This window comes from Opisthorchis viverrini, assembly GCF_000715545.1.
Source record: "Opisthorchis viverrini unplaced genomic scaffold opera_v5_40, whole genome shotgun sequence".
Taxonomy (NCBI): Eukaryota; Metazoa; Platyhelminthes; class Trematoda; order Opisthorchiida; family Opisthorchiidae; genus Opisthorchis; species Opisthorchis viverrini.
In genome coordinates this window covers 1,554,803-1,580,954 of record NW_008751694.1, presented here as the reverse complement: position 1 = coordinate 1,580,954, position 26,152 = coordinate 1,554,803, and the positions used below count along the sequence as shown (strand labels likewise).

The 26,152-nt window shown below is 40.7% G+C and overlaps 1 protein-coding gene across 1 annotated transcript in view; it reads right to left on the bottom strand.

Annotated features, from left to right (window-relative positions):
* The window catches only part of T265_02896 (hypothetical protein), a gene marked incomplete at both ends in the record, with an annotated part of 62,785 nt that extends 36,849 nt beyond the window's left edge, over positions 1 to 25,936 (bottom strand). The window contains 14 exons of the mRNA XM_009167249.1: positions 1,340 to 1,503; positions 3,723 to 3,809; positions 5,736 to 5,840; positions 7,185 to 7,447; positions 10,623 to 10,829; positions 15,895 to 15,972; positions 16,664 to 16,796; positions 19,623 to 19,693; positions 19,757 to 19,865; positions 21,606 to 21,819; positions 24,965 to 25,136; positions 25,167 to 25,299; positions 25,337 to 25,789; positions 25,821 to 25,936. Of these exons, the coding sequence (XP_009165513.1) occupies positions 1,340 to 1,503; positions 3,723 to 3,809; positions 5,736 to 5,840; positions 7,185 to 7,447; positions 10,623 to 10,829; positions 15,895 to 15,972; positions 16,664 to 16,796; positions 19,623 to 19,693; positions 19,757 to 19,865; positions 21,606 to 21,819; positions 24,965 to 25,136; positions 25,167 to 25,299; positions 25,337 to 25,789; positions 25,821 to 25,936 (2,305 nt within the window). The remainder of the gene's footprint in view (positions 1 to 1,339; positions 1,504 to 3,722; positions 3,810 to 5,735; positions 5,841 to 7,184; positions 7,448 to 10,622; positions 10,830 to 15,894; positions 15,973 to 16,663; positions 16,797 to 19,622; positions 19,694 to 19,756; positions 19,866 to 21,605; positions 21,820 to 24,964; positions 25,137 to 25,166; positions 25,300 to 25,336; positions 25,790 to 25,820) is intronic.
* Positions 25,937 to 26,152: the final 216 nt, after the last annotated feature.

Below are 26,152 nucleotides of genomic sequence, written 5' to 3'. Positions count from 1 at the left end.
ACACAAGTGGGGGATTATCCTTACTATTTTGCAGAAACCATAAAAGTAACGCACTTTATCTGCTACACAAATCAAAATGATATGACCAGCAAGTACCTTAGAATCATACTAAATGAACGAAACAACACAATCAGCCGAGAAACCGATTAATTAAGTACTGTTCCGATTTCCTCTACATTGCACTTTAATAGGGAGTTAAGACTGGTTGTTCATGAAAACCTTTTAACCTACATAGTGAATACGAGTTTGGGATACAAACCTACTGGCTATTCCTAACTGTTTTCTCAAGATTCTTATACCTCATATGCACGAAGCCGTTAAAAAGACCTGCATTAGAACAGGTTATTATCGAAGCGGGCAAGTATTTCACTTTCCTGACACCACTGTCATTAATTCTGAACTAATTATCCCAGTAACGTTCCAGTGTAATATTTTAATGGTCAAAAAGTCTTTCAGTTATCATGAGCATGAACTCGCCAAACACGGATACATAAGTCCTTACTCAAGGTTTGAGACTGTCAAAAGGCATTTACTTCGGTATCCTAGGTATGGGATTTCGTACTGTCCTGGATTCTGTTTTAGTCACAAGTGGGATAGTGGAGATAACTAGAATACTCAGTATTCCTTTATTTGGTTTTTTCTCGTGAGAAAAAGATACATTACCATGTCCTCGGGTGCCTTTACCATACAAACACAGTGGCATGTAATTTCATACATTAGGCAATTACATAACAAGGTACTTGCATGCTTCTGAAAGGATCTTTCCGGTCACTTGTAACTTACAATAAACCCTCCGTCAAATTGCCAACTGGCCCTCGTTTCCCATTTTCATACAGGAAATTCGTAGATGTGTTCTTCTCAGGGATCATGTCTGTCGAGACCTACTGATAATTACGGCTCACAAACTGGCACGGGACAAACATTGGCATGCATTCCATCCACTAGTAGATAACCCATGGAATTTTTTATTTACCAAAAGCGAGGTCTCTTAATGGTGCACCTTCACTTCAAACGACATTTTTGGTGCACGATGGTTTATTTGATTTCTTACGGAGTGGCATTACATCCTCAGAAACAGCGACCCGAGCACTGTGATGTGCTTTTAAAGAACCTGAAGAAAAGACCGTCTGCAGTTGTCTTAATGATAATAATATGTCAGAAGTGGGTCTTATTTATCCACACTTTCGCGCCTGTTTGCATATCAGGTCCATCCTCCAACTAGTTTGGCGTTGTTTTACTACAATAAAGTGGAAAAGTTCAGCTGTGATTTTCTCTTCACCACTAAACATAAGAAGCAGATGGATGAACATGACACATTAATACATGGCAAGTCACTCACGCGAGAATCGACGGGTTCTTCTGAAGGGAGTTTCGTAGGGAATGGGCTCTTTTATCTTGTCATCCGTCCCCGGAGAGCAAATATGGTACTGTAATCCGGTTGTTATCACCACATGGTCGAAACTTAGACGTTGTTTGTGGTCAATAGTGATGAATTTGAATTTTCTTGACGATATTGAGAATTGCAAGAGATAGAATGAATAGAATACCAAAATGACTTTCAAAGACGCATTTAAAATAATCGGAACAGTCAAAAAATTCAATGAAATCCTCATTCCATGCTCGAGTGAAATGGCAGGTCACCAATAAAAACTAGCGAATGGTCTCCGCTTGTAAGATATTTCCAATCGTGATAGCCATCTTCGAACATTCTTCTGCAAAACCTAGAAAGTGTGACCAAAATAAGGTTTTGGACGCTCCCCTATTGTGAAAAATGAGTCATAAGTAAAAGACCACAGAAACCTAGAATTTGATTCTACACATTTAACCATGAGACATCATAAGACCAGCAACAGACCGCAATGATGCTATTTGGAGTAGCATAAAATAAACAGAACTGGAGACCGCAGTTGGATGAGTTGTACTAAGCCCTGTGATACCTACGGTGCTTATCTTTTAACGGTAACTATTTTAAAACCGAATATTATTTAAAATTGTTTCCTGAAAGAATTAATTATGCATGTTTTAAAAAACTGCTCTTAAATCGCGAAATATCAGCTGGTTTCAAGCAATCCTCATTTAACTGAAATATTGCTATGCTTCCCCTAGCCCGTAAAGCAGGAAGACACTGCATCACATGTGGAAACAGAAGAAAACAGACGTCCAACATCCCCACATGTATTCACCTGTCCTAAGGGGTGGTGTGTTTCGGTTGTTGATAATTTGTGGTGAAAATGTATAGCGTAGCTGGTAAGCTCTTCATTCGGTAATCGAAAGTGGCTTAAGCCTGGATGATTACCCTAAAGTGATCAGGTTGATGAACTCCACAAAAAACCGACCATGGACAGTGGATCGATTCTGGAACGATCGTTATTGTCTTGTCGGAAGTACAATGTATATTGTTCTAGCTTGGTCAGCAACCTCGTTTGATGTTACTATTCCGCTTATCTGAAAAGAAACCTTGGAAATATGCACAAACTCCATTTTTGTTGCTCCAAAGGGTAATACGCTGGAAGAAACTAAATTAAAAGCATAAATTTAAAAAGAAAACAATATAGAAGTACTGTAATCAATAAAAATGCAGAGCACAGTACGGAAATGCAAAGATGTGTTAAGGCAAAAACACAGAAAGGACACTCTCAGCTGAGTTGCTTTCATTCACATGCAGCCTTTCTTCTTTGTGACTATCTGCGAGGTCGCGTGGGAGAACCATTGAATCAAAGGACGTTGGACCTACAGTTGCGCTTGTACCCATCTTCCTGCTATATGCTCTTTACAGCAAAAGACTGTAGAGCATTTTTTCCTAATAGAAACTAGCATTATCTTCTTGCACCAGTTCCTTGTTTTCTTTGACTTCAGTGCGCGCGTGCATCTGTCGCCAAACTGAAAGAACCCTATTGGTGAATATCAAGTATTCTACTTCAAATATTCCTTCAGCCTTGCTCAATAGGCGAAGGCAAAACACTACACCTCATATACTCGTTAGCCTTGAGGATCCAGCTGCGTCCAGCGTGAGCTGGTGGAATGACGTTAATAGGCGGTGTGTATTTACACACAGAAACATTAGTACAAAAATTTTTTATAGAATACTACCTACATGGTTACTGAGATGTCTTTGATAGCCTACGGTCGGTGTCGCCCTTCCTGAGGATCATCAGATGGGCACAGTCCCCACAGTTCCGCCTATCTGATGTTCGACTTGAGCCCAAACTGGACCCACTTAGTAAAATTCACTCATTTTTAGACTAACTTGGCTCCCACAGAAGACTAACTTGAATTCTAGGTGAATCTGTCGTTTATGGTATTCTTTAACATGATGTGTCCTGAGAAGGCCTCACAATCATGACAACGCGGTATGCTCTCTTTGTGTAACACACTACGCTTGAAGGTATCATGAGAAAACCTAAAAGTGAAACGCAGCCGAGGGTTTATTAACAACAATTAACTTTGCAAATGAATTTATTTCACAAACTGTCTACAGTATGTTGTCCAAGCAGAGCATACTGTATACTGGTTGATTTTGCCAAGCTGATTAGCCCCAATGGTGGGCTTTCGAAGGGCTTTCACAAATTCGAGTCAAGGAGACGACGGTTTTATTCACGCTGTATCGCTCCATTCCTTGAGAAGTATCACCAAAGTTCCTCAACCTTGAAACGCTAGAAGTCAAGTCATTGGTTGCCATTATAATGCAGGTTCAACTAAAGTAAATCCATTGGATGACTTACCTATCTATGCCGGTCAGCTTTCCACGAATAACATGTACGCAGTGTCGCAATCCATACTGCCCAAGAACTTCAGTTGGATAACAGTGACTGTAATGATAAAAAATATGCAAGATTATCAGCTGTCAAAATGCAGTCGGGATTTTATAAACGCGAATTTGTCCTAGAAAGAAGTATACCAGCAGTTATTCTCCAGGACCAGAATAAAATTGCTAATTTTGGAGTTGCATGGCTTTACCGATGAGCTTATGAATGCAAAACTCATCTGCAGATAAAAGCAAATAATACGAAAGTTAAGATTTGGATTTGTTTGCACTGACAATGTATTCATCGGGGCAACCGGTCTTCGTTCGTCAAAAACGCCCAACCTCATTTAAATCTGTGGCTTTTGGATTAGACTTCAAACCGTTGTCGATCATGGAGACCACAACGGGCTTTACCAATCATTCTGATCATTTGCGGGCAATAGCCCTAGCCTGTAAGGTAGAAATAAACATAGGCTGAACATTATTTCAGTAATTCACAAGATGATACTTTCGAATAGCCTTTTCTATGGATCGATCTTTTCAGTTTTTCTTAAAACTCTAAGTTGTCGGATAGACTGATATGTCACTCTGCCGCAAGGCTCAATCAGTAAGTCACACACCAACATTCTAATTTGGGAGTTTCTCAGCATCAAGATGATCTTGAAGAAACTTTTCTCTGTTAAAGCACAAACGCAAATTGAGTATGTTTCAGCGATGGTGGTACATGCCTTAGACACGGGACATAGAATAGATCTGGAGAATGTGGAAGTCTTAAGACGGGGACTGCGATTCACACCACAACGGCTGATAGCCGAGACGGTGGAAATTACTAAGCATCACAGTGTGAATAGAACCGCGGGTGTGGAACTGGCGAGCGTATGGAAAGCGGTCTTAGATAAGCCGAGCTGACACATAACGGTGCGGTTGTCACTCCACGTAGAACCATTAGCAAAAACTGGGGGGGAGGTGGAAATCCCAACCCGACCAAAGCTCACAACATATCTATTACACAACCACCTTACCACTAGCTCATCCGCACAAACGAACAGAGGGTTCAAACGACGTTCGACAGGGACCATCAAATGAACCGAACCCTTGGCTGGACCCAAGCACATGTAGGTTTCCCCACCGAGCCAACACTTGTTCAACCGCTCTAACACACTAAAATCCCTCGGCCGACACCCAACAGAGATTTACATTGACTTAGCTGATTGGTTTACCTTCCGCCTTAAATCTCGACCAACCCCGGAACCTAGTCACTTGGCCTGACGAAGCTTTTGTGTCAAAAGCAAAACGTAGTTCGGCAATAAATCTACCGATTGGCACTAAACTTTTTCGAAAACTTTGATTATGTCTTGTTTTCAGCCATTTCGAAAATCCGAGCTTTCTAGTTCTGTACTAGCAACATTTTTTCCCGACCGAAAACAAACAGGTATTCTTTATTATTCATATATCCTTTTGGGTGCAACACAAAGAACCTACTTGGTTCAATAAAAAACTCATTACGAAAGAGCTAGCACTTAGCAGTTTGTCACGCTAAATGATCAGAACAGAGGGGGCAAAGATTCGTACTTATTGTCGAATTTTCCCGTCCTACAATGCCCTGCAATCAAATAAATAAATAAAAATAAATCAAATAAATATAATAGCTTGCTTTGAAGCCACACATTCTGAGTAATGGCAGTCTAAAGGAACTTCGTATTGTTGAAACTATCAACTTGGCTTCACAACCCCAACCAATGTTAAAATCCGTAGATCGCATCTACTCTCTTGTTCGCCACTGTTTCTGTTTTTAATAAGTTCTTTCTCGCTTTCATAAGTATGTGCTAGTACTCGTACAAGAAACTTAGGGTGATAAATTCACCGCAATGGTAAAGATTTTCTCTAGTGTTGATCACGCCCGCAACCAAACCATCTGAGTGCCAATAGTCTAGGAAATGAGCACGGTCGCGCGCCAATAAATGGGAAATGTAAAAAGCGGTAGACCTACTCAGTATGCAGAAAACGAAATAACAGTGGATCGGGCTTCTCAAGCGCATCCCCAGGAAGACCGTTGGTAGACAGCAGAACGAGATTGTTAAAACGGAGGTGAGAACTGGAAATGAGGTGGCAGGCCGTGAGGACACTTGTGTGGGAAAAATAATGCACATTGACATCACACAACAACTTCAAAAAACGGAGAAAAATCGGCTTAATATCGAGGTCACAGTTTTTGGAAGGCTGATTTATCAGCATACCTTTACGATGCCCTATGTACACCTGTTTGGCTTCATTTTTTACTATAGCACCTAAGCGAAACAGCCAAGTTTCACGAGCAATTCTGTTTTCGGTGGATTCAACCTGGTTGTGATATCTATATGATGATGTATCTATGAGATAGAAAAGCTACCATCAAACCTCGACGTTGAAACCCATGTGATTCCTCTTGTTATTTCATCACCATTTGCTCAAAACTTGGGTCATTTTACCACCCACAGAATGCACGCTGTCTTTCTCAGAAGTGACCTTGAGCCTCTGCAACCTTGAGCGCTTCCACTCAACTGCTCCAATCGCATGTCGTAAATTGAACACCATTTTTACCCACATACTTTACTGCTTTTGTGCCTGAGGTTGACAAGCGGTGACTGCCAGCCATTAATCAACCCTAACCATGGTGAAATAATGCTATCCTGCTCCGAGCGTTGCAAGAAGTTTAGGTCTTTCTTGAAAACTTGTCTGACTGGGTTGGTTGGTTACCGAAATATAACCCACATGGTTGCCTTTGACTGATTAGGTAAATGAATCCAATACCACCGACAAGGAGACATCAGCTGCGCCTGTAGTTTGTGGCAAGTGCTTCGTGGGTCGGTTGTTTGTGTACCTTATTCATAGCCAATGTGAATCCGACTGGGATATTTTGAAAGCCCACCATAATATGCATCAAAAGTGGGATCATAATGTGCGGTCATTTTAAAAGCGTCATACTGCAAGCACAAATACAGACTTGGACAAATACAGTTTTGTGCACACTAATTTGGTTTTGACAAGGGCGTTAATTGAATCCAGCTGAATCTCTCGTTCATGAGAATCCGCTTCAACTAAATGTGCTTTACCATATTGCCTAATGTTTCAGTTGGTACGATATTCGAGATCTCGCAAAACATTGAAAAAATTCCGAGTTCATATATTTTCTCATCACATAGTAAAGGTCCGTCTCATACAAATATTTTCCACAAAAATTGTTTTTCGAATCCAATAACGACGCTCTATTNTTGCCACAAAAATTGTTTTTAGACTCCAATAACCACGCTCTATTCTCTTGACGGTCAATGAGTTTTGTTCGCGGCAAATGAAAAGCAGTTCATTAATCAGCAGGCTTATATATATTCTTAAGTCAGACATATTTTTTAATGATTAGATTAAAACCTTGGATTTATTTCTTGATAATTTCGATGCTTACCATGTAGCCAAGGTTGCCAAGACGGCCAGTCCAGTTGTAGACGCCCCTACAACAATGATGCGTGCATTGATATCATGCCTTGGTTTGCTTAACAGTTTTACCGTGCTCATCATTAACGCTGGAGGATCATCTACTTGATGCATAACTCGTTCCTCTGGTGCCTTTTCTCCCAGGATTTCTTTTGGAGGATAAAGGATTTGCCGACGGGGTCGTACCAAGACCAGGTCACTTAAGCAAGTAACCAAAGTTGACTTTGTGTACTTCTGAGTTTGGGAGATAAAAAATACGGTACAAAATAGCTATTGAGGAATCATCGGTAAGAAGTCACCTCATGAGAATTTCTTCTGAACGTAAACACCATTTAATTAAGGTTTAATTCAACAGTTTCGACCCGAAACCACCTCACGAAAGGCTAACCTTAAGTGAAAATATTATTTATCTTTTCTAATAATCGCTGCGAAGCCCATGTGTGGTGATTTTAGGTCTGTGTATACCTGATTCGCTTACCATTGCACAAGGAATTCAGAGAGGTGTTTAGAAGAAATGCTAGACATCGATGAAAAAATCCCAACGGTTGCACGATGTTTTTCGTTTGATAAGTCGTTCTTTCAGTAATCTTGGTAAATCTGCAACACCTTATTGTTGTTTACGAAGACAAACGACAACCAGATTTGTTTTTGCCTGGCGATTACACTTGGCATATTTGGAGTGAACTGATAATCCTTCAACTCTCTAGTCTGCTTCTTTTGTACTTTCTTTCGGATAACACTTTATTTCCCTCATTCTGCAAGTTCTAACTAAACTTTATTCACTGACATCCATGTAGACAAATCCCTTCAAAGAAATAGGACCGCAAATCGGGAACCTAGTGTATCTTTCCGAGGTTCTCGTCACTGCAAATCAAAGGTGATTCCTACTGTCGGGTATGTTAGTTTACAAATGGCAGGTTGACAGTCACCTGGAAAAAGTTCGAAAATGTAGAGTCTGCTTTGACATTCAGGATAAAGTTTCTTGACGTTAGTTGAAATCTTCACCGTTAAGTGTGCCGAACGCAATTACAAAACGTCTGACCACCAACAAAGTGTTCATATCTGTCTCTTTACCGCCAAAATGTCCGGATAAGAATTTACCAAAGATGCGTCATACCGCAATGCCAGTTTTGATACTAATAGATTCTCAAATCGACAGAAACTTAGTCGTTCTTGGCAACCATCATGAGGTCCAAAGTAGCAGATTTTTGATGCAATACATATTTGCTATCAGTAAATAGTCTAAAGCCGTCCGAATTGGTTTATACACAGAAAAACTACGAACAAGTGATCCGTTGCAGTAGGCTAGGATGCCAGTGGGTGGCTTCTGATGCCGGAAGGAATTGATGGTTATTTGGATGTTTAGCGGACAGTAGGCCGCATCGACGTTTCCATAAACGGAACAGTCGTGCTAGCGGATGGCACCTACAAACGATAGTAAACTAATTCCTGTCCGTATCCACCGCCTAACGCCACCCGTCCCCTAGTCTTCTCCCACACCCTTAGGAAAAGTATAAAGCTTATGGCGGAAGGGTTAGAAATCAACCTCAGAATCTCGACTTCTCCCCTCTAAGCCTGAGCATCTGGAGTATTTCAACCTCCGCGTTTTCTTTCAGTTGACCTAAAACCTATGCACCGAAAAGGTATTGCAGTAAAACGGTTAGTACAGTGCACATCTTTGCTTATTTACATTGTCAGTACACCCAAGTCCAGTGGAAACCGCATGCAGGATCAGAGGATGGAAAAAGCATGCAAAAGCAATGTGGCTAGCCGGCACCGCACCCATTATCACTGTCCCCCTCAATAAACCCATTTGCAATCTAGATGCATAGGATGGAAAAAGCATGCAAAAGCAATGTGGCTAGCCGGCACCGCACCCATTATCACTGTCCCCCTCAATAAACCCATTTGCCATCTGACTAGATGCATTAGCATGCTAATCCCATAAATCCGTTTAAAGGCGATAGTTTTGGTAAATGCATGACCTGTCGATTTTCAATCGATTTGGGATCTCTTGTACATTGGTTCTTTGTTAACTCCACTGAACGATGAAATTGCTACCGAAAAACGTTTCCATTGCTATCAGCATAACGCATTTCTGCACCTACATCTGGCTAAGGCATTCGCATCAGGAGAGCATACCCTAATAAAAGAATAGAAATCCCATCAGTGATCCACATTTCTTTCAGGTTAGTTGGGAATATACTCCTGCTATTGCATGCAAACTTAAGGTTGAAACAGATAAAAGGTGGCTATCAATCATGCGTCAAACTGTTTGATCTAAAACTTTCTAGGGAAAAGTCAGTTTAGAGGGATGAGGTGCAATGCTGAGTAAATAGCTGCGTGAGAATTTTGTCGTTAAGTATGTCTATTTTTACGTTGCTGACCAGCAGAGTCTGGGGTCCGAAGTGGCCACTGAAGAGCATTTGTTTGCGTAGCATTTACACGGTTGAACGGTGAGATAAATGCACGAAGATTCTACGGCTATTAAACATGGAAACTTGAAATTTCTCATAGATTTATGGTACGTTTGTATTCAATTATGATGATATCCGATTATGTGTTGAGGTCGAAAGTGAACACTTGGTTGTTCTGATATCAAATTACGACACTGTATTGTTATTCGAACTATGCGAGGAGTTTTAGAACACCTCTGTATTTTTCAGTCTACTTGATGGATTTCCTAACCAGATTCTCGTATTAGGCTAAAGTATACTAGCAGGATAGGTCAAATATCCCGCCTAATAGTCTTAGTTGCACACCAAGTTAGTTTTATTGGGGACTCAGCTGAGTCTAGCTGGATCTCTTCCTAAGACCGAATTACAGTATTTGACGGACTCCATCCACTTTCGAGTTACAAGCAGCTCGTAGCTACAATGAAATTTTTTCTTCAAGTTCTCCGAGAACTAATACGTATCGGTTACAAGATTGTACCTCAGCCACAATATCTTACTGCGCAGAATATCTGCACATATCGGATAAAAGTCGATTGTGATAATTATCACACCATTGCTGTGGATAAGTCTGCAGTGAGCCAACTTCATATTCGACTTACATGCGTGTCGCACGAAAACCTGTCATCATGGTCTGTTTCGTTACCTTGCCACTTCCGAAAAACGGGTCGGCTACAAAAAACGCCAGTCTAGTGGAGAACACGCACAGAAAACAGCCGCCAGTCGACTGTTCAATCTGGTGGGACGTACAAAATGTGGCATCAGCTCCGCAAAGTATAATTTGACTGAAGTGAATTCTGTCCGACCGTTATTTGATAGTCCTCATTTGTTGCGTAAATCCATAAGGGTCAGGCTCTACCTTCCGATCCCATGTACTATTAAGAAGTGTCGTGGGAGTAACCAGTACAAATCCACCTTGGAAACCATTAAAAGCATGGGCATCAAACAAGACTCACCGCATCCTTTGCATATGGTGGCAAGATCCGATAATAAATACACGTTTTGTTTGCGAGCCTCAGCACCTCGCGAAGAAACAATGTACGTCGGCAGTGGTAGTTCGCAGCTAGTGCAAAATGATACACTGTGGCATGCTCGTTACGAGCATGGTGCCCGTAGTGAATAAATTCCTCAATATCATAGTGTGCTCTTATCCATTCGATTTCCTGTGAAAAGGTCAACAAAACAATCCAAAACAAATAACGATTATGAGTATTATTTGAAACAGTCAAAGGTGCTTATGCTTCTTAAAGAAAGAAGGCTACCTCTAAACAGGATTACCAAAACATTATTTACTTCACAAGAATTGCGTGAGGGGGGGACTGAAAATAAGTGCACCTACTGTGTCAATTGTAGGACATTGTCACATTCTTAAAAATGTGGGTTCCTTCAGACAAAGGAAATGTGGCAGGGAAATAGTTTACCTCACCCTTCCAGACTCCTGATTTCTTAATTTATTTAACTTTATTGCACGTCACGCGCTCTATTTAGGAACTATCCAAAAAGGTGTTCGATGCTCGAAGTAACGGCACAATCATCAGCTTAATGAATGTGCATCCGCCGAGCAACTTCCACAGTTTTTACGCTCAAAAGTGCGGCCCGGAAAGAACATGTTTGTCCCAGATATGTTTCCAACTTTATTGTGGGTATGCACGAATAATGGCACTGAATGTTTGAGTCTGATCGTCTTCGGATGTAAGTTCAATAGTATCAAACATAATCCAAATATCGCCTTCCTAAGTTAACGTGGCTTGTAGATCCGTGGGCAGTAAAACGTAGGCCACTAACAAAAACTAGTGTGATTAAAGTTTCTCAAGCCTGACATAAACAAACGCGATATACTTAACCATGCGTATTGTAGGACAAAGTTTACGCTTGTGAAAATGCTGCAGACATTACAGAATGAGAACTGACTAACACCAGTAGAATCGGAGTGGAATGATAGTACCTCAAAAAATCTTCACAATGCAGGCTGGTTCGATGGAAACAGATTCCTGGATATTTCAGTCATATCGTACTTTTATCACCTCTGAGATTATGTTTATTCTTTTAGCTGCAAATAAGTAAATACTGTATTCTATCTGCGTATCAATCATTCAGCTCGAATTGGCCCTCCATCAGGTTTCATTAGGTATGGCGGCCTTCCGAAGTGCACCAGCTTCATTAAGTTTGACGAATTTTATTTTTGAAGTGCTTGACAAATCAATGCTTATTTCTTGCCCGATTTCCCAAACCAGCAAGCCTTGATGCTGCATATCGAAAATTTCGGTTGCTCACAGGGATAGTATTACTGAAGTGTTGGGTCTATTCAGTCTAGTGGTAAGCCATCAAACCTTTTCGTATTTTCATATTAACTGTTTCCGATTTCTTCTCGTCCGTCGCAAGTAAACGTGCATTACTAATCAATGTGGGAGATTTAAAGGCTCGCAGCCTGCGTAACTCCCAATTTTCACGCCCGCTTCTGCAAAGATAGAACAGGTGCGAACGTGGATCAAAAGCAGATGGTTAGAGAAAGTCCACTACGCTATCCGCACGATCATAAGTTCACTTAGCATATGATTTTTTACATTTTGCACCTTCTATTCGCCCGTAGCAGTCCAAACATATTTCGCATTGTGGCAGTAGGCAGGGTTATCTCCATTTTATTTTGTGGCGCCGCTCGAAATGTGGCGCGCCTGCCGACCAAACTGTGCTTTGAATCCCCTCCGTATGGCCAATCTATTTCTGATCATTTTTGACTACATTGTCGATAATTTGAAATCTTACCGGATCTCCGAGTCCAAGTTTAACTTTTATATCATTTTCACAGTTCCGTACTTTCTGTTATACGTACTGGCCTATCAACTTGCGTAGGACGAGGTGACTGCTACCATATCTATTTGATAACGTTTTTCACAACTCTTAGGGCATATAAAATTCGCTATTGTTAGCAGCACATTCCATGTAAGTTGTTCTCGAGCAAGCCCCTTTCTTGTTATCCTGTTTACTACTTACTACTACCAGCCGCCCATTCGGATGGCTGCAACTGCCCAGTACACAAAGACAGATGCCACTACACATAACCCCTCTAAGTTTTGATAGGATTAAAGCCAAAAAGTAGTAAAAGCCAGATAGTTAATGTCCACAATAATACTGTCATTTCTACAAGGAACTATTTCCGGTCAAACTAAGTGTCTGCTACATCCGCTGACCAGAGGAAACTGACAAAAGCAGATCAAAAAGATATGTTTAAGATAACTTCCCAAATCCTCCTGACCTTTAAGCAGATCGAAATCGACTGCAGAAATTTCGCTTGGTGCGTCAATAAAAGCCGACTGCCCACTGCCGACTGCATCACTAAGCTCAAGATTTATTCTTGGTCACCTGGTGACCAAAATACTCCAAGAGATCAAATGCAAGTTTTTCCGGTATTTCGATCCTTACCTGATGCAGGAAAGACCACTATAGTGACTGCACTACTTGCTAAAAAGTAAGTAGTTTAGCTTCGTTTACGACACTGACTGCACTTGTGGTGGTCGGATATCCAGATGGCACACCTGTGAGCATGTTAATCAGAAAGCGACCATTCGATTGGGTTCCCTGGGTTAAGCGTTGCCAGAATTGCTGCTGAATTACAACATCCCATCCTCTTCATCTTTCTTTTCCACTGCCTGAACTGCTCGCTGATTATGTTGATGATGCTGCTGGTGAGGATCATCTAACCAGAAATACTGATGGCCCTGAATACGACAACCACAAGAACTCTTGTGTGAAGTTTGACGGGGATACACTTGTTCCCAGGTTTTAAACAAGGATTTCTAATGATCACGACAGATTTTAGCCGGGAGTATAATGTCTCAGCAAGTATTACCTGTTTGCCACTTTGACATAGAGTATGGGCGTTAAAAAGATCTCGTGGATTTAGAAGGGTGCTATTTTGTTCATTTTTAGTAAGGAGCGAGAAGAAATTGCAGCCATAGCTAATATGCTGTTCTGATGTATTTGAATCACTAATTAAGAATGCCGTAAAGGAAAAAAGCACTCCATGTTAGACTTCTGGGTTCCAGTGACAGAAATCTCCGGAGTCTTGTTAGGCAATTTCATAACACCATTTCACTTGAAAACAGAATAGCATGACGAATTCACGAATGTCGCTAGAAGTGCCACGCCATGTGACATCTCGTATAGTGTTCAAAGTGGATGGCACACTATCAGTAAACGTTTGGCGCTCTAGTGCAACGCTTCCTTCCGGTCGGTCAGAATGATTTCGAAGATGTTTCAGTCATGACCCACAAGCGTTGCGCACATCCGCGTTATTATACCTTAAGAACTGCTTCACAAAAATTGTAGACCTTGTGAGTCATTTAAACTTGCTGCTTACTTATGAGCCCATGACTTATCATAAAGGACGATCATCAACTTCAAATCAACATATTACTCATGAGCCTACTGAAAACTCCTCGACAGCCCACGAACTTCGTCCCTCTTGGAGCTCATCTAATAGGCCACTGCGAAACCGATCGAAGTGTCACGATGCGTTACGGTCCGTAGTTGTTGGTCTTGATTAATTAATACACTTTTAAATAAAATGTTGTAGACGAAAAAAATACTGACAGCATTAGTCATGTAGATTCGGGCGCATTCAACTGCAACTTTCAGGAGGCCGCCTAATTTCTCAAACGGATATATTGGTGCAAGATGAGAGGAGACTAATGTGGCACCAACGAGATGAAGTCTCCACAAGACGCATCCCTTTGTAGTAGTTCTGTTAGTGGTTCTGTTTTCTAACGACCCTTGAGTTGTGGGCTCTTTCAGATACCCCGAAATAACGCTAAGCACTTTTACTTGATATCACCTCATTCAGCTTTAGCTGACATTGTTCGAAAGGGAGTACATAAGCCTACATCAGCAAGCATGGGGTAGATGAAATGTTCATTGAAAAGTGAAGTGAAGAGAGCCTAAACGTACACCCTACCGAAGGTTACCGAAGGCTGCAGTACAAACAGTTGAAGGGGAAGCTGTTGGGTAGAACACAACATTCAGCGTATTATAAAGAAAAATTCACTCAAAAACGGCTTCCTTGTAAATTCGTTGGAGAGATTAAAGACAACCTAAGATTTGCTTTGCTCTGTTTGGACACCAAATTCTTTTTTTGCCGCTTCATGTATACTTATTTTTATACCCACAATAGCAAGGACCATTGTTGACGGAAAACTGGAGCCCTTAGATGTAAAACGCTGAAATACATACGTAGTATAATGCCGTGTGTGAAAGCTTCGAAAATGATATGTTCCTACACCTGGAAGGACACTCGTTTACGTCCGCGAATTTATCTGCAGTCATAGTATACGCAGCATACCAAAGAGTTCCTCAACGTCAAAGTGGGTAAACAAGAACACATGCTAGCACAACTAAAGCTTGCTCTGTTTTCATGTGAGATAGCTACTTTCATCAACAGCAAGGCGTTTCGTCCATGGATGAAAGTAGGTTTTACATCCCTTCAGCACGTTCGCCACTGGTTTACCGTCGTGTCGCTCAATCTTTGTCAGACGTGGTCAGCGATGGTCTGTGCTTGTCATGGTCTGTCCGTTTTTGACCATAACTAGGCTAGCAGTGGTTCACTGTTTGATAAAAAACAGTTAATTCGTTTCCCTAAATGAGCTTACACTGGATGGTTAGCGTCGTGGAACACTCGTGACGATAGACAGGTGCAATCCAGCAACAAAACTCGCACACCCTTTACTCTATAAAAAAAGCAACCTGTCTTGTCTTCCAGAGTATTTTCTGTTGTCCATCTGATAGCTTAAATGTTGAAATGTGTACGGCCTTCTATATGATGCAAATCAAAAGTAGTGCTGACCCAACATCAACATGGTATTGGGTTAAACAATTACAATACATTTGCTGATACTACAATGTGAGTCACCGTATCACTACAAACGGTTAAACTTGTTCGAATCCGCATATGGCCTGTAAACAGTATTTTTGTGGTCCCCGTCGAAGAGGAAACCGTCATCGTTCCTATTTGTATTTATGAAGCTGAGTCGTTGTTCGATACGAACTTTCCTAAATTTTTCAGGCGAATAACTCCTCTGCTTGGGACACTTATGTTGAAGGAGTAACTGCGGCAAATTTTCTACTCACTCATGCTCCATTCATTTTCACCGGTAATGGAATAAATGTCTAGCTCGAAGTCAACAGTGGAAAACAAAAATCGTGATCGAAACAACTGTCACATACATGTGAACTTACTCTTTCATCTCTGAGAATAATGACACCGACCACACGACCCATACTCACTGCGACGAAACTTGTGATGACCGCGCCATCCTGGAATGGATTAAGATTGCACGTATTCCAATCAGTCCAGAAAATTATGTAGCAATTTCCATTCAACCATGGAAACTGCTGATTTCAGTTAATCTTGCCGCACACATACTAGAACAGAATACGTTGCCAATATTTTAATATAAATTGATTAAATTAGCTCATAAACTCAACATTTCTCAACTCCAACTCGAAAAACCCTTGATTTATCCTTCCTGTGCTGTAATTAGGATATTATTGGCTGCTACTTATGGTCGACCTTCTCACAGTCAATCGCATTTTTCTCTGAATTTGTGCACTCGACCGCACAATGTGATCCCACAGCGTAAGTCCAAGAAGCTATCAATCAACTAATCTCTGTAAATATGCTCCTTAATCATGTTGCTAGCATGTGTGTGAAATTTGGTATGAGGTGTGGCTTTAGGTTTTCACTACCGTATTTCTCACGTTGAAATTTACTCAGCAGACCGACAGGAATCCAGACAGTGATAACTACGAAGCAAGAATATTCCAGGCGATACGACCTCGCTGAATTTTGTTTGTGGTGTAACCCAACTAACTTGGGTTAACACATTTAAAGTTATGTGCATTGTAACCTGTGCTTTGTAATCGGTGTTACAACCTACTTGGTGACTGCAAAAACAAAGTAACAATACGGACCTAGTGAAAACCAAAATTTCAAGTACAAACGCACCGTGTCACGTCCATGGCTTATGTAAGCGCTCAGATCACCAAGCAATAGCTTCTGATCTTCGACATCCATTCGACAAATCAGCCGTTCGATCTGTTCTTTGTCCTCATGTTTCGTCCGCCTTACAACAAAATCGCTGGAAAACAAGTTAAAGGTTATATGGGACTTCAGAAACGAGAGATTTAGCTGGTTTCCAAGTGAATCTTCCGTAAAAACCAAATTGGTGTACAACCGAATGTAGTTCGCCAAAGTTGATCCTCTTATACGTTTTCCTCTGCCTAGTTCCTCAATCTGCAATTTGTTCAATTTCATGAAATGTCTCACCAAGGAACCTTAACCTTGTTATGCGTTTTCAGTTAAATTCGGTTTACGCGGGTTTGAACCGATTCAAATGGAAAATTATTCCAAGCTAATTTGCCCATTTCGGATGGGCCTATTGAGGATGAGGAGGCGCACAGCTTACAGCTTACAGAGTGAATAAAAAAGATGTCGTGGAACAACATTCTGGGGAGACCAAGCTTTGTTTTCTTGTTGGCTCCCGAATCCAAAAACTTATATTAGTTTGTTTCCCTCACAAGATATCTGGATACTGTTGTATTTGGTATTCAGTATGCATGTAGATCCCAGGTTTTGATCATTTTCTGATGCTAATGTTGTCTATAGCATAACTTCATCTTTGATAAGATATGATTCAGAGCACACACAAAGTTAACTTCCTTCGTTATCTAAATGGACTTATAATTTGAATTTCGGTCACTTTGAATTTCGGGCACTGCCTCAGGCCTAGTGACCCAGTGTACATAGGTTCGACAGCTACCAATAAGAATGGAATGGCTACATGGTGGTTCTTATATTGGAATGAATTTAACAATAAAACTGTTAAGGTTCACTCCTTCATTTCGATCTTCCACCACAAAAAAGGAGCGGGAAACAGGAATATCAATAGTGAAACCTCCTGTTCTTAACTGCTATCAACGTAATCGGAGATGAAGTCTGACCGGAAGCTTAAAATGTTCAACCAATAGTTAGCAAAATCTGGTTAACATCAGTAGTTCAGCCATAACGCAGTTAGAAACTCCCCAAACATGAATCATCATCATCATAGACAACAACATCAATGTTGATGCCCATGTTTCACTGCCATCTAGTCATAAAATTCATCTGATGCTTTTGAAAGCCTTACAGTATAGAAAAAGAATGGCTGAAGGATGGGACCTGATACAGGCCTTTGCCAATCATCCTAAGGTGCCTACACCTGCAAGTTCTTAATCAAGGAATCTAGAAAGCAACTGGCAACGCGAACGCCACTGATGCCGATAAGCCTCCATTTCTTGAAATGTCTCCAGCCAAGCGCTAGCGGGATCACCGGGATGCCATTCTTGAAGGCACATAACACCAACAGCATTCAAACTCTTCGTACTCTCACACCCTTCCGCTAAATTATACGTTGTCCATGAATTCAGATAACCTGTACATAATTGCCATGGGTGATAGCATCCTCAAAATGAAATGTGATAGTTTTGACGACTTGGCCATTCAGAGAACTGCTTCTCTGGGGTTTTTCACAGCTGTCATAAGACTTATTTGGAGTTTACACTGTCACTGATAGTGACATAAACGTTATTTTCAACATCGCCATGTACGAATTAAACTTTTGGTGGACAAAAAGTACTGAAACTGACTGGTCACTTCTCTCTAAATTTACGAAGAACCATTTATCGCTTGTGTACTCTCTTCCCTGGTCATTTCACAAAAGTATACCTACAGTGCCAAGTTGATTAGACACAATGAACGGCATCCTGAATGTATCTTTTTCTTAGCATATTTATGTTGCTTTTTCTTCATGTTTGGTTAAAGAGGGCTGCAACAAATGCAGCTACATACTTATTTGTCCAAAAACTCCGTCAATACAAAGAAGCCGTTTGAAGACGAATGCCAAGAATACCATACATTCATACAAAAAGATTCCAACCTGTTGCTGACGTATTGCTAACTCCTGCTGCGAGTAACTCACGTGTTGCATTTGTTTTGTTGGTTTAAGAGAGCATGAAAACTGTGATATCGTTAAAATTATTTGGTGGATGGGAATGAGCTCTAATATTTCAAGAAAAATTGCATTCTGAAGTCCAAATTTTGCTAAAGTGTAGAACTATCTCTTTGGTTTGTCATTTATTCATTAGTAAATGTTCCGGTACTGGTGGTGCAATCTCCCCTCTAGGACGCGCTCCTACGCTGTGCTTTGCTGAAGACTGCAAATCGAAACCACTAAAAACTGACTGGTGACCTTGATGTCCTTTCTCACCCATGCTGTTTGAGTGAGTATTAGAATGTGAAGGTGCCTCCGGTGTTTATTGTGTAATGGAGTTGAAGCCCTTTCGATCCCTTATGCCTTTTTAAAGCAATGTTTTATTCAAATAAACTGATATCTTTTTCTGTAACAATTAGGTATTACTGTTTCCTCATTGATTGTGCCATCCATAATGTATAGCTGAACTGATAATCTGCTGTTTTTTTTTGTAAATAATCTGTACACCGCATTACTTGTGTGACCAGGAACAAGCGATTTAGCATTCCACAAAATCATTTTTGCGCAGATCAGTGAGACAGTAATGAAACAGGTTATACCAATGATATTAGAAAAACTAATCAAAGGTATGCAGACCATCCAAGTGTCATCAAACGTATAAGTCGAAATCTGTATACATCTAAGCCCAGTTGCCCCGTTCTAAATTGCAGCTAATTTCTCAGTCAAACTATTGGAATTCTATTTCCCATTTAGCAACTCTGTCTGTCACTTTTGGTTGAAATTCGATTGGGAACAGAATGCACGCAGAAATGGCACTACAAATTCAACATATATACTCTCACAACTATGCCAAAGATCTGAATAATACTCACTGGGAAGAAAAACCGCACCACGCACTATACATACTATACGTAGGAACAGCTGGAGCAAACTCACCTCAACAACCCAGATCTATGAAATACGTAAAGCTCATCTGCCGGATCGTGTCCCTTCCGCACTCGACAGCGCTAAAGTGGAGAGAGATTAGTACCCAAATTTTGGGGGGAGAGTGTTTTAAAAGAGTGACTCACCGCAAAGTATCGCAACATGGAAAATGTCGGCGTGGGACGGGGCACACCAATAATTGCGTAGTCCAATCCTGGGAACTGATCAAACAGCAACGGCAGCATATCCACGAACCTCGAAATTAAATAGATGCAGTCACTAGTATTTCATCACCCGTGTTTGATGTTAACTGATATGTAAAGTCTATTTTATGAGGCTAGCAGTGGTTTATCCAATTTAGCGCTGCTTACTGTACTTCTCAATAGCTGATGGAATTTTCGTTCTCATATTCACCAAACAGACAGGTCAAATTAACTTCAGAAATCCAAGTGACCCCAGTGAACTCGATCATGAACAACAAACATTTAACGGCTATGAAGTGAGTGCGTGTGCATAATGTCGGAGTAACACACCACCAGTGGGACTGACCGAGCATCCTTCCCTTACTAAAAGTGAGCCCCATACGCAACGCCAGGGGTTGACAGCACTTCGACCTCTGAAAAAGTCGGTTAGATGCAACGTCCCATGTAGTTTTAATCCACGCATAGGAAGAATCGTACTGATCCTAGCAAGGTGGACAGGAAGACCTCACAGGACTCCGTTCGGTTGTAATCTCCGACGTTTTCGATTGAAATAACATATGCCGTTTTGCACGGAAGTTTTGTCAACCAGTATTTAGATTGCAAAAAATCTCTTTGAAAGAAGTTGTTTGCTAAGTTGATGAACTTATTTGTACATACCCAAACGTCTTGCCCTATTAGGCCTGAAATTCCCTCCGCGATTCTGTTTTGTTGCCAACTACTGACCACTTTAATGAAAGCATGGCGCAGTCCTCTAGCATGTGCTACTCCACAGATACATTAGCAACCAAACTTTTGAGAGTGTGAGTAAGAAATCTTTTGTGGCATAATGGATTTCAAGTGCAACTCTTTTATGTCATTGTTTTATCAAAGTCTACTCATAATACAGCTCCTGGAAGGGCTAAAGAAATAATGTTGCAGGGTGATCTTAGAACGCCGCAAGTCTACGGCGAAAACCTATTTTTGTGTGAAAGCGTCTTCAATGTGTAAATTTCTTAAGGTTTTTTCCTGTGAATCAGACCAACTTAGGTTGAAAACCAACAAATCAGGAGAAAGGAGCATAATTCGCACAACGAATGAACCTCTCATCCACGAAGTCCTCACTCAAAAATGCCGCAATCATTTAGCCACTTGATGTGGATCCCCTGATTTAGGAACCAGGGTTGCTATATCCCATCTATGTTATATTTGATCACACTGCTTATCACTGGCTGGTGGCCAAAAAGTTAAATGTTTAAGACACTAGCCGGGAGGTCACAGGTGCGGAATTCGTGGGATAGGTATTGCTGATGGTCCCATTGAGAATGAAACAGCTGAGAAGTGTTTCTCGACTTTTCCACATAGACTGGCTTTGCTGACGGGATAAAATCTCTATTGGAATATATGTTGACTTTTCTGAAAATGCAGAATAGAATACTGTTGTGCTTTAACTGCCATGCCAAGATGTTTTGAGTAAATAACCCCGCGATGTATATGTTTACGTCACGGTTCACTTTTTTAATTCAGCGGTACAACTACGAATCGCAGCTTGTTGGTGAAATGTGTAGACGCTGTGTTAATTCTGTAATCTGACCGTGAAACAAATATTAAACACAATTTTGCCTTCACAAATGAATCTAACATTGAAGGAACTCGTGAAACTATTATAAACAGTACGTATCCTATTCAGGTTACTTGTTCTATCCCTTTCCACCTATGGAGTTACCCAGTAAATGACGGAAAAAATCGTTTCATATAATGAATATAACTAAACCCTTTGCTCCAAAGGAAAACTTGCAAGCCATTTGTTATATACCTTGATTCAAATCCCGGCTTAAACGCATAGAGCTGTATTGCAAAGGCATTTGGTGCGCCAGCGTACGTCGGAATAAACTCCGAACAGCGAGTTGATTCCCCTAGAAACGACCGACATATCCAAGTTTCTGGTGTCTCTTCGCCGATGGATTTTGTTTCACACCGCGTTATTGGGTCTTGCAGTTCTATCTGCTCTTCCTTCGAAATGTAACTTTCTGGTGCAGAATGAGAAGGAAGGCGGAAATCGGACATTGATGAACTCATAACATTGTGTCAGATTTTAAAAAATTTTACCCGGGAGATATAATATTCAATACCTGTCATGGGATAACTGGCGCAAATGCATCTCGATTTCGATTACTGTTAAGCTTTTGGTATCTTTGACTATTCTTTTTATCGTTGAGGCTCTCAGTCACTGTGGTGACATTGCTTATAGCGGGTGATCTATGACGAGGTGCACTAGACCACTGAAACTCCAGTGAATCTGCTGTCATAAGCTATCACTTTGGCCACAGTTTCAAAGCATCAAACTCCATAAATATTGTGGTTCCAGCTTAAGCGATCCGTTCTCTCAGCGCTTTCATAGTTTATTAGGCAGGTTAAGTAATTTTGCTGTTTATTTATTATGGCATATTGGTGCGTTAACAGCCGTTTGAACACAACTAGACCGAGGCAATTTGGTGGAAAATTCCACCCGACGGTATCTTTTTGTTCTTGGTTGACAAGTCCTTACCAAGTTCCTTTGCTGGCTAACTGAATACTACTGCAGCTTTACTGTTCAAACCGCTGCCATTGTTACAATAAAATTGCCAAACAAATGTACTGATCTTCACAAGGGCACTATGGTCAAATACCAAACCATACTTGGCGTTTATCTCAAAACTCTCCAGGACGGGGAAAATCTGCTAATGCTTAATCAGTATCAGAGAGCAATTTCGCCCGGCTACAAGTAAGCGAAAAGCGCTTGGAACAGTTGTGATCAGTTGTGATCAGTAGTGAAATATGGCGCCAACAGATTTCGGTTATTCTGTCCACGTTAAGCAACCCAAGACAAAACCTCTCAGTACACCAGTTTACAAGGAGAAAACACAAACAATTTTGAACAACCTTTCCTTTCTGGGTAATCCGGGAGATCAAGAAGAGATTTCCTGTTGTGGGTGATGCTCAAAATACAATAACAGTTCTCAGCTCTTCTACCTCCATTAGAAATTATTAGCACTGCCCACCTAATTTTGGTTTACGTACAAAAATGGCTGTGGCTTGAAGCTAGAGTGGACGCTCTCTGTTGAACTAACGAGTACTTTGCCGAAGAGGGGTGGAAATGCAAAGGCAGGAATACAAAGCATAAATATGAAAAAATAAAGAATCTGACTGTTTCAGCAGTTTAAAAGGTAACATTTGGAAGTGTGATACTATCAACTCATGATTATGCTAATGGTGTTAATTTAGTTTGAAGGCTAAGTTGTTTGTGACAGAAGAGTTGGCTGAAATCCGGGTGAATCTTCGATTTATTATGTTTCCCAACTAAATGTACTACAAGAGGGCCGCCTCATGTTTCAGTCGATACGATATTCGGGATGCCGGAGTATATTTTTGACGAAATACTATTCATAAGGCTGCTGAAATCTACTAGATGGCACCCGAGCGGTTTTGTCTGTCATGTAGCTCATCATGTAGGCGCAGTTCCCAAGTTTCTGTCAACCTTGTATCCAGATGAAAAGTGTCACTAATGAGATATTAGGCCGAAATTTATTTGACAAAACCTATGCAAACGAGTGTATTTCGTAAAGTTCCATTAGTTTGGGTTCAGGTAGCACATAAGATTGACGGAAACCCCTGAAATACACCTATTGAATGAGTCTCAAGAAGAGTGATACCAACCGTGAACTGTCAAAGTAGTTGTGTTAACCCCACCATTAGTGTCCCATCAGCGATTTACTTTATCTCCAACTGCTACAGTAAATTATTCTGGCATAAAACCCTTATAATCTGCCATACTCAAACAGGATCTGTGGCCACATTGTAAAACGGACGGTGTTTCTATCATTGTTTTGGTATGGAATTGATTTTACGATAGATAGAGGCTTTTAAGGTAAAAAAAAGTAGAGTATGGTCTTAAAAGACTGCTGATAAACAGAATCGATATAACCAACTTCAATCGCATTATTAGTAGCAGCTGATTTCCCGGACGAAAAATTGTCGGCGAATTCTAATTCATTTAAGATGGTGGCTCTATTCTGATCTTTGATGGCTTCGGTCATAGGGATTTTTCTGAAGACATGTTGCAGTGATCAACTGAAATAATCTTCAAACATTTCCGAGTTTCTAAGCCTCTTCCGTTTCTTTGCCATTTCGTGTTCTCTAGACTTGATGGATGGCCTACCTGCTTATATTTACCTGACCTCTGATGATTCGCCGGGTTAAGTTACGTTCGTGACAGGCGGAGATATTTCTCCGAGCTCTATGCACTAGCACTGTTCGGCCTGATATCGAATGCTTGAGTGAGCAGGACTCCAAACACTTTACAAAGAAGTGCCGACCTCGTCCTAGTATGAGTTCGCATCTGATGGTAGAATATTTGGAAGGGACTCCAGAAGATAGTTCTGGTTAATTTGGCTAACATCTGGAAATGCCAGCCCCCCAAATGATAAGCAATTTCCCGCACCTTAAGCGGTCCTGGAGAATTATGAGACAAACTACTTCAGGTAGGCACGAGTGTGTTCAGAAATCAGGATAATCAGCTATTAATCCGCGTTGAGTTAATCAGTTCACGATAAAGGAAATATCAGCCCGAGTGCTTGTCATGTTTGGAAGTATACGACCCCAGAAACACCACACAGATGTGTTCTTTGGAAAACAGATGGTGTGCATCTACATATTGCATTATTTTTTGAAAAAATGGTTCATTAACGATACCAACTCGTAGTAACATTATCCATATTTTGAACAGAATCTCTTGTAACAAAAGACATAATTTATCTAACATTTGCCTGTAAGCCCAAAGAAACCAGTGCATTACCAGGTGATGAAAACGTTTGTGGCACAATGGGAATCAAACTAGCTGGCTGAAGCGGGTAAGATTTGAAGGTGTGAACTTTAAATGAAAGTCATGTTAGTGGCTAATACATGAAAAAATAGGATTGGTTGATACAAAACATCATTTCTTGCTCAACTAGCATTCCAAGTGAGTACTGGATAATTATAGCCTCTTTGGGACGGCCTATTATCCTGTGCGTGGATTAAGAAGATTACAGTTTGGTTGTTAACATAACACAAACTTCGGAAACCACGTTGAGTCCACTTTCAGTCTTACAAACGTGACACTGATTACAAGACTCATATGAGTCTTCATAAACTTACCTTTTATATGATCATGGGGGTTTTCTTGTTTTGGAGCATCATCTTGGTTCAGGATATCGTCTTTGTGTGGCTTTTTAAGACCATGGAGAATGCTTAAGTCGTACTGCTCATTCAGTGAATTGAAATCCACTCTTCTCGTTCCACTTACGAACCCTACGGCCCTTCTTTCACACTGGAAAATTCAGATTATGCTGTAACTTACCTCTACAACGATACACTTAAGCTCTTCACTTTGAGCTTCAACGAGCTCCGCGATGTAGTAGTTTCCATATGTTTTACGCAGCGTGTCAGTTTGACTGTTAAAAAGCGGGACGATGTCATCATTATCCTCTACGCTAAAGAAAGAAAGGTTAACGTGAATCCGAATCTAACATTGCCATTCTGGAGAACAATACCGGGAAGACCTCATGTCTGTGTGCAACTGATACAGTGACATTTCCCAAATTTTTACTTTCTGCACATATTCTGAATGGTTTTGTTTCCGAAAGGACTGTGATAAATGAACTGAAAAATAAAACAAACATCTTACCATATTTTGACGTTGATTCGGTTACCATGAAGATGTTTTGGATTTCTATTAATTCGGTGAACACTGTCTTGCATAATTCTTTCAGTGGGACTTCTGCGTGCTTCACTTTAACCGTAATGAATTGTACGAAAACGGAATTTTTCGACGAAACATCAGGCAATCCAACAGCTCCTTCGAACCACGGTCGCCAGTTCTCAGGTTCACAATATTTTTGGCTTGGTGCGTCAGAGAAGCATGCGCACCCAATGACTTCTTCGCTTTTATTTAACACCGCTAAAGATATTAGAGCTCGTTCACTGCATTGTAAGCCAATTTTAAAACTCTTACAAGATATTGAGCAAATTGATCTTCCCAAATGCATCAAGTGCACATTGGTCTATCAAGCTAAGTGTTTTGGTAATGTGTGACTCATCTGCACGACAGATCGTAAATTCTTCGCCCATTGTGTTATTATCTAAATTCACGCAAATTTATTGTTATGAGATTGCGCACGTTTTATTAATTCAAACAAGAGGTAAAGGTTCAAGTAGATTTTTACTTCGCATTTTGGATTTCCAATTGGTTTCATTGGTTTTCGTCCCCATAAGGGAACAAACAGATCTTTGTGTGTCGCTTTTAAGTAATACTGACGGAACTTTATTCTGTGGGCCTAACAATAG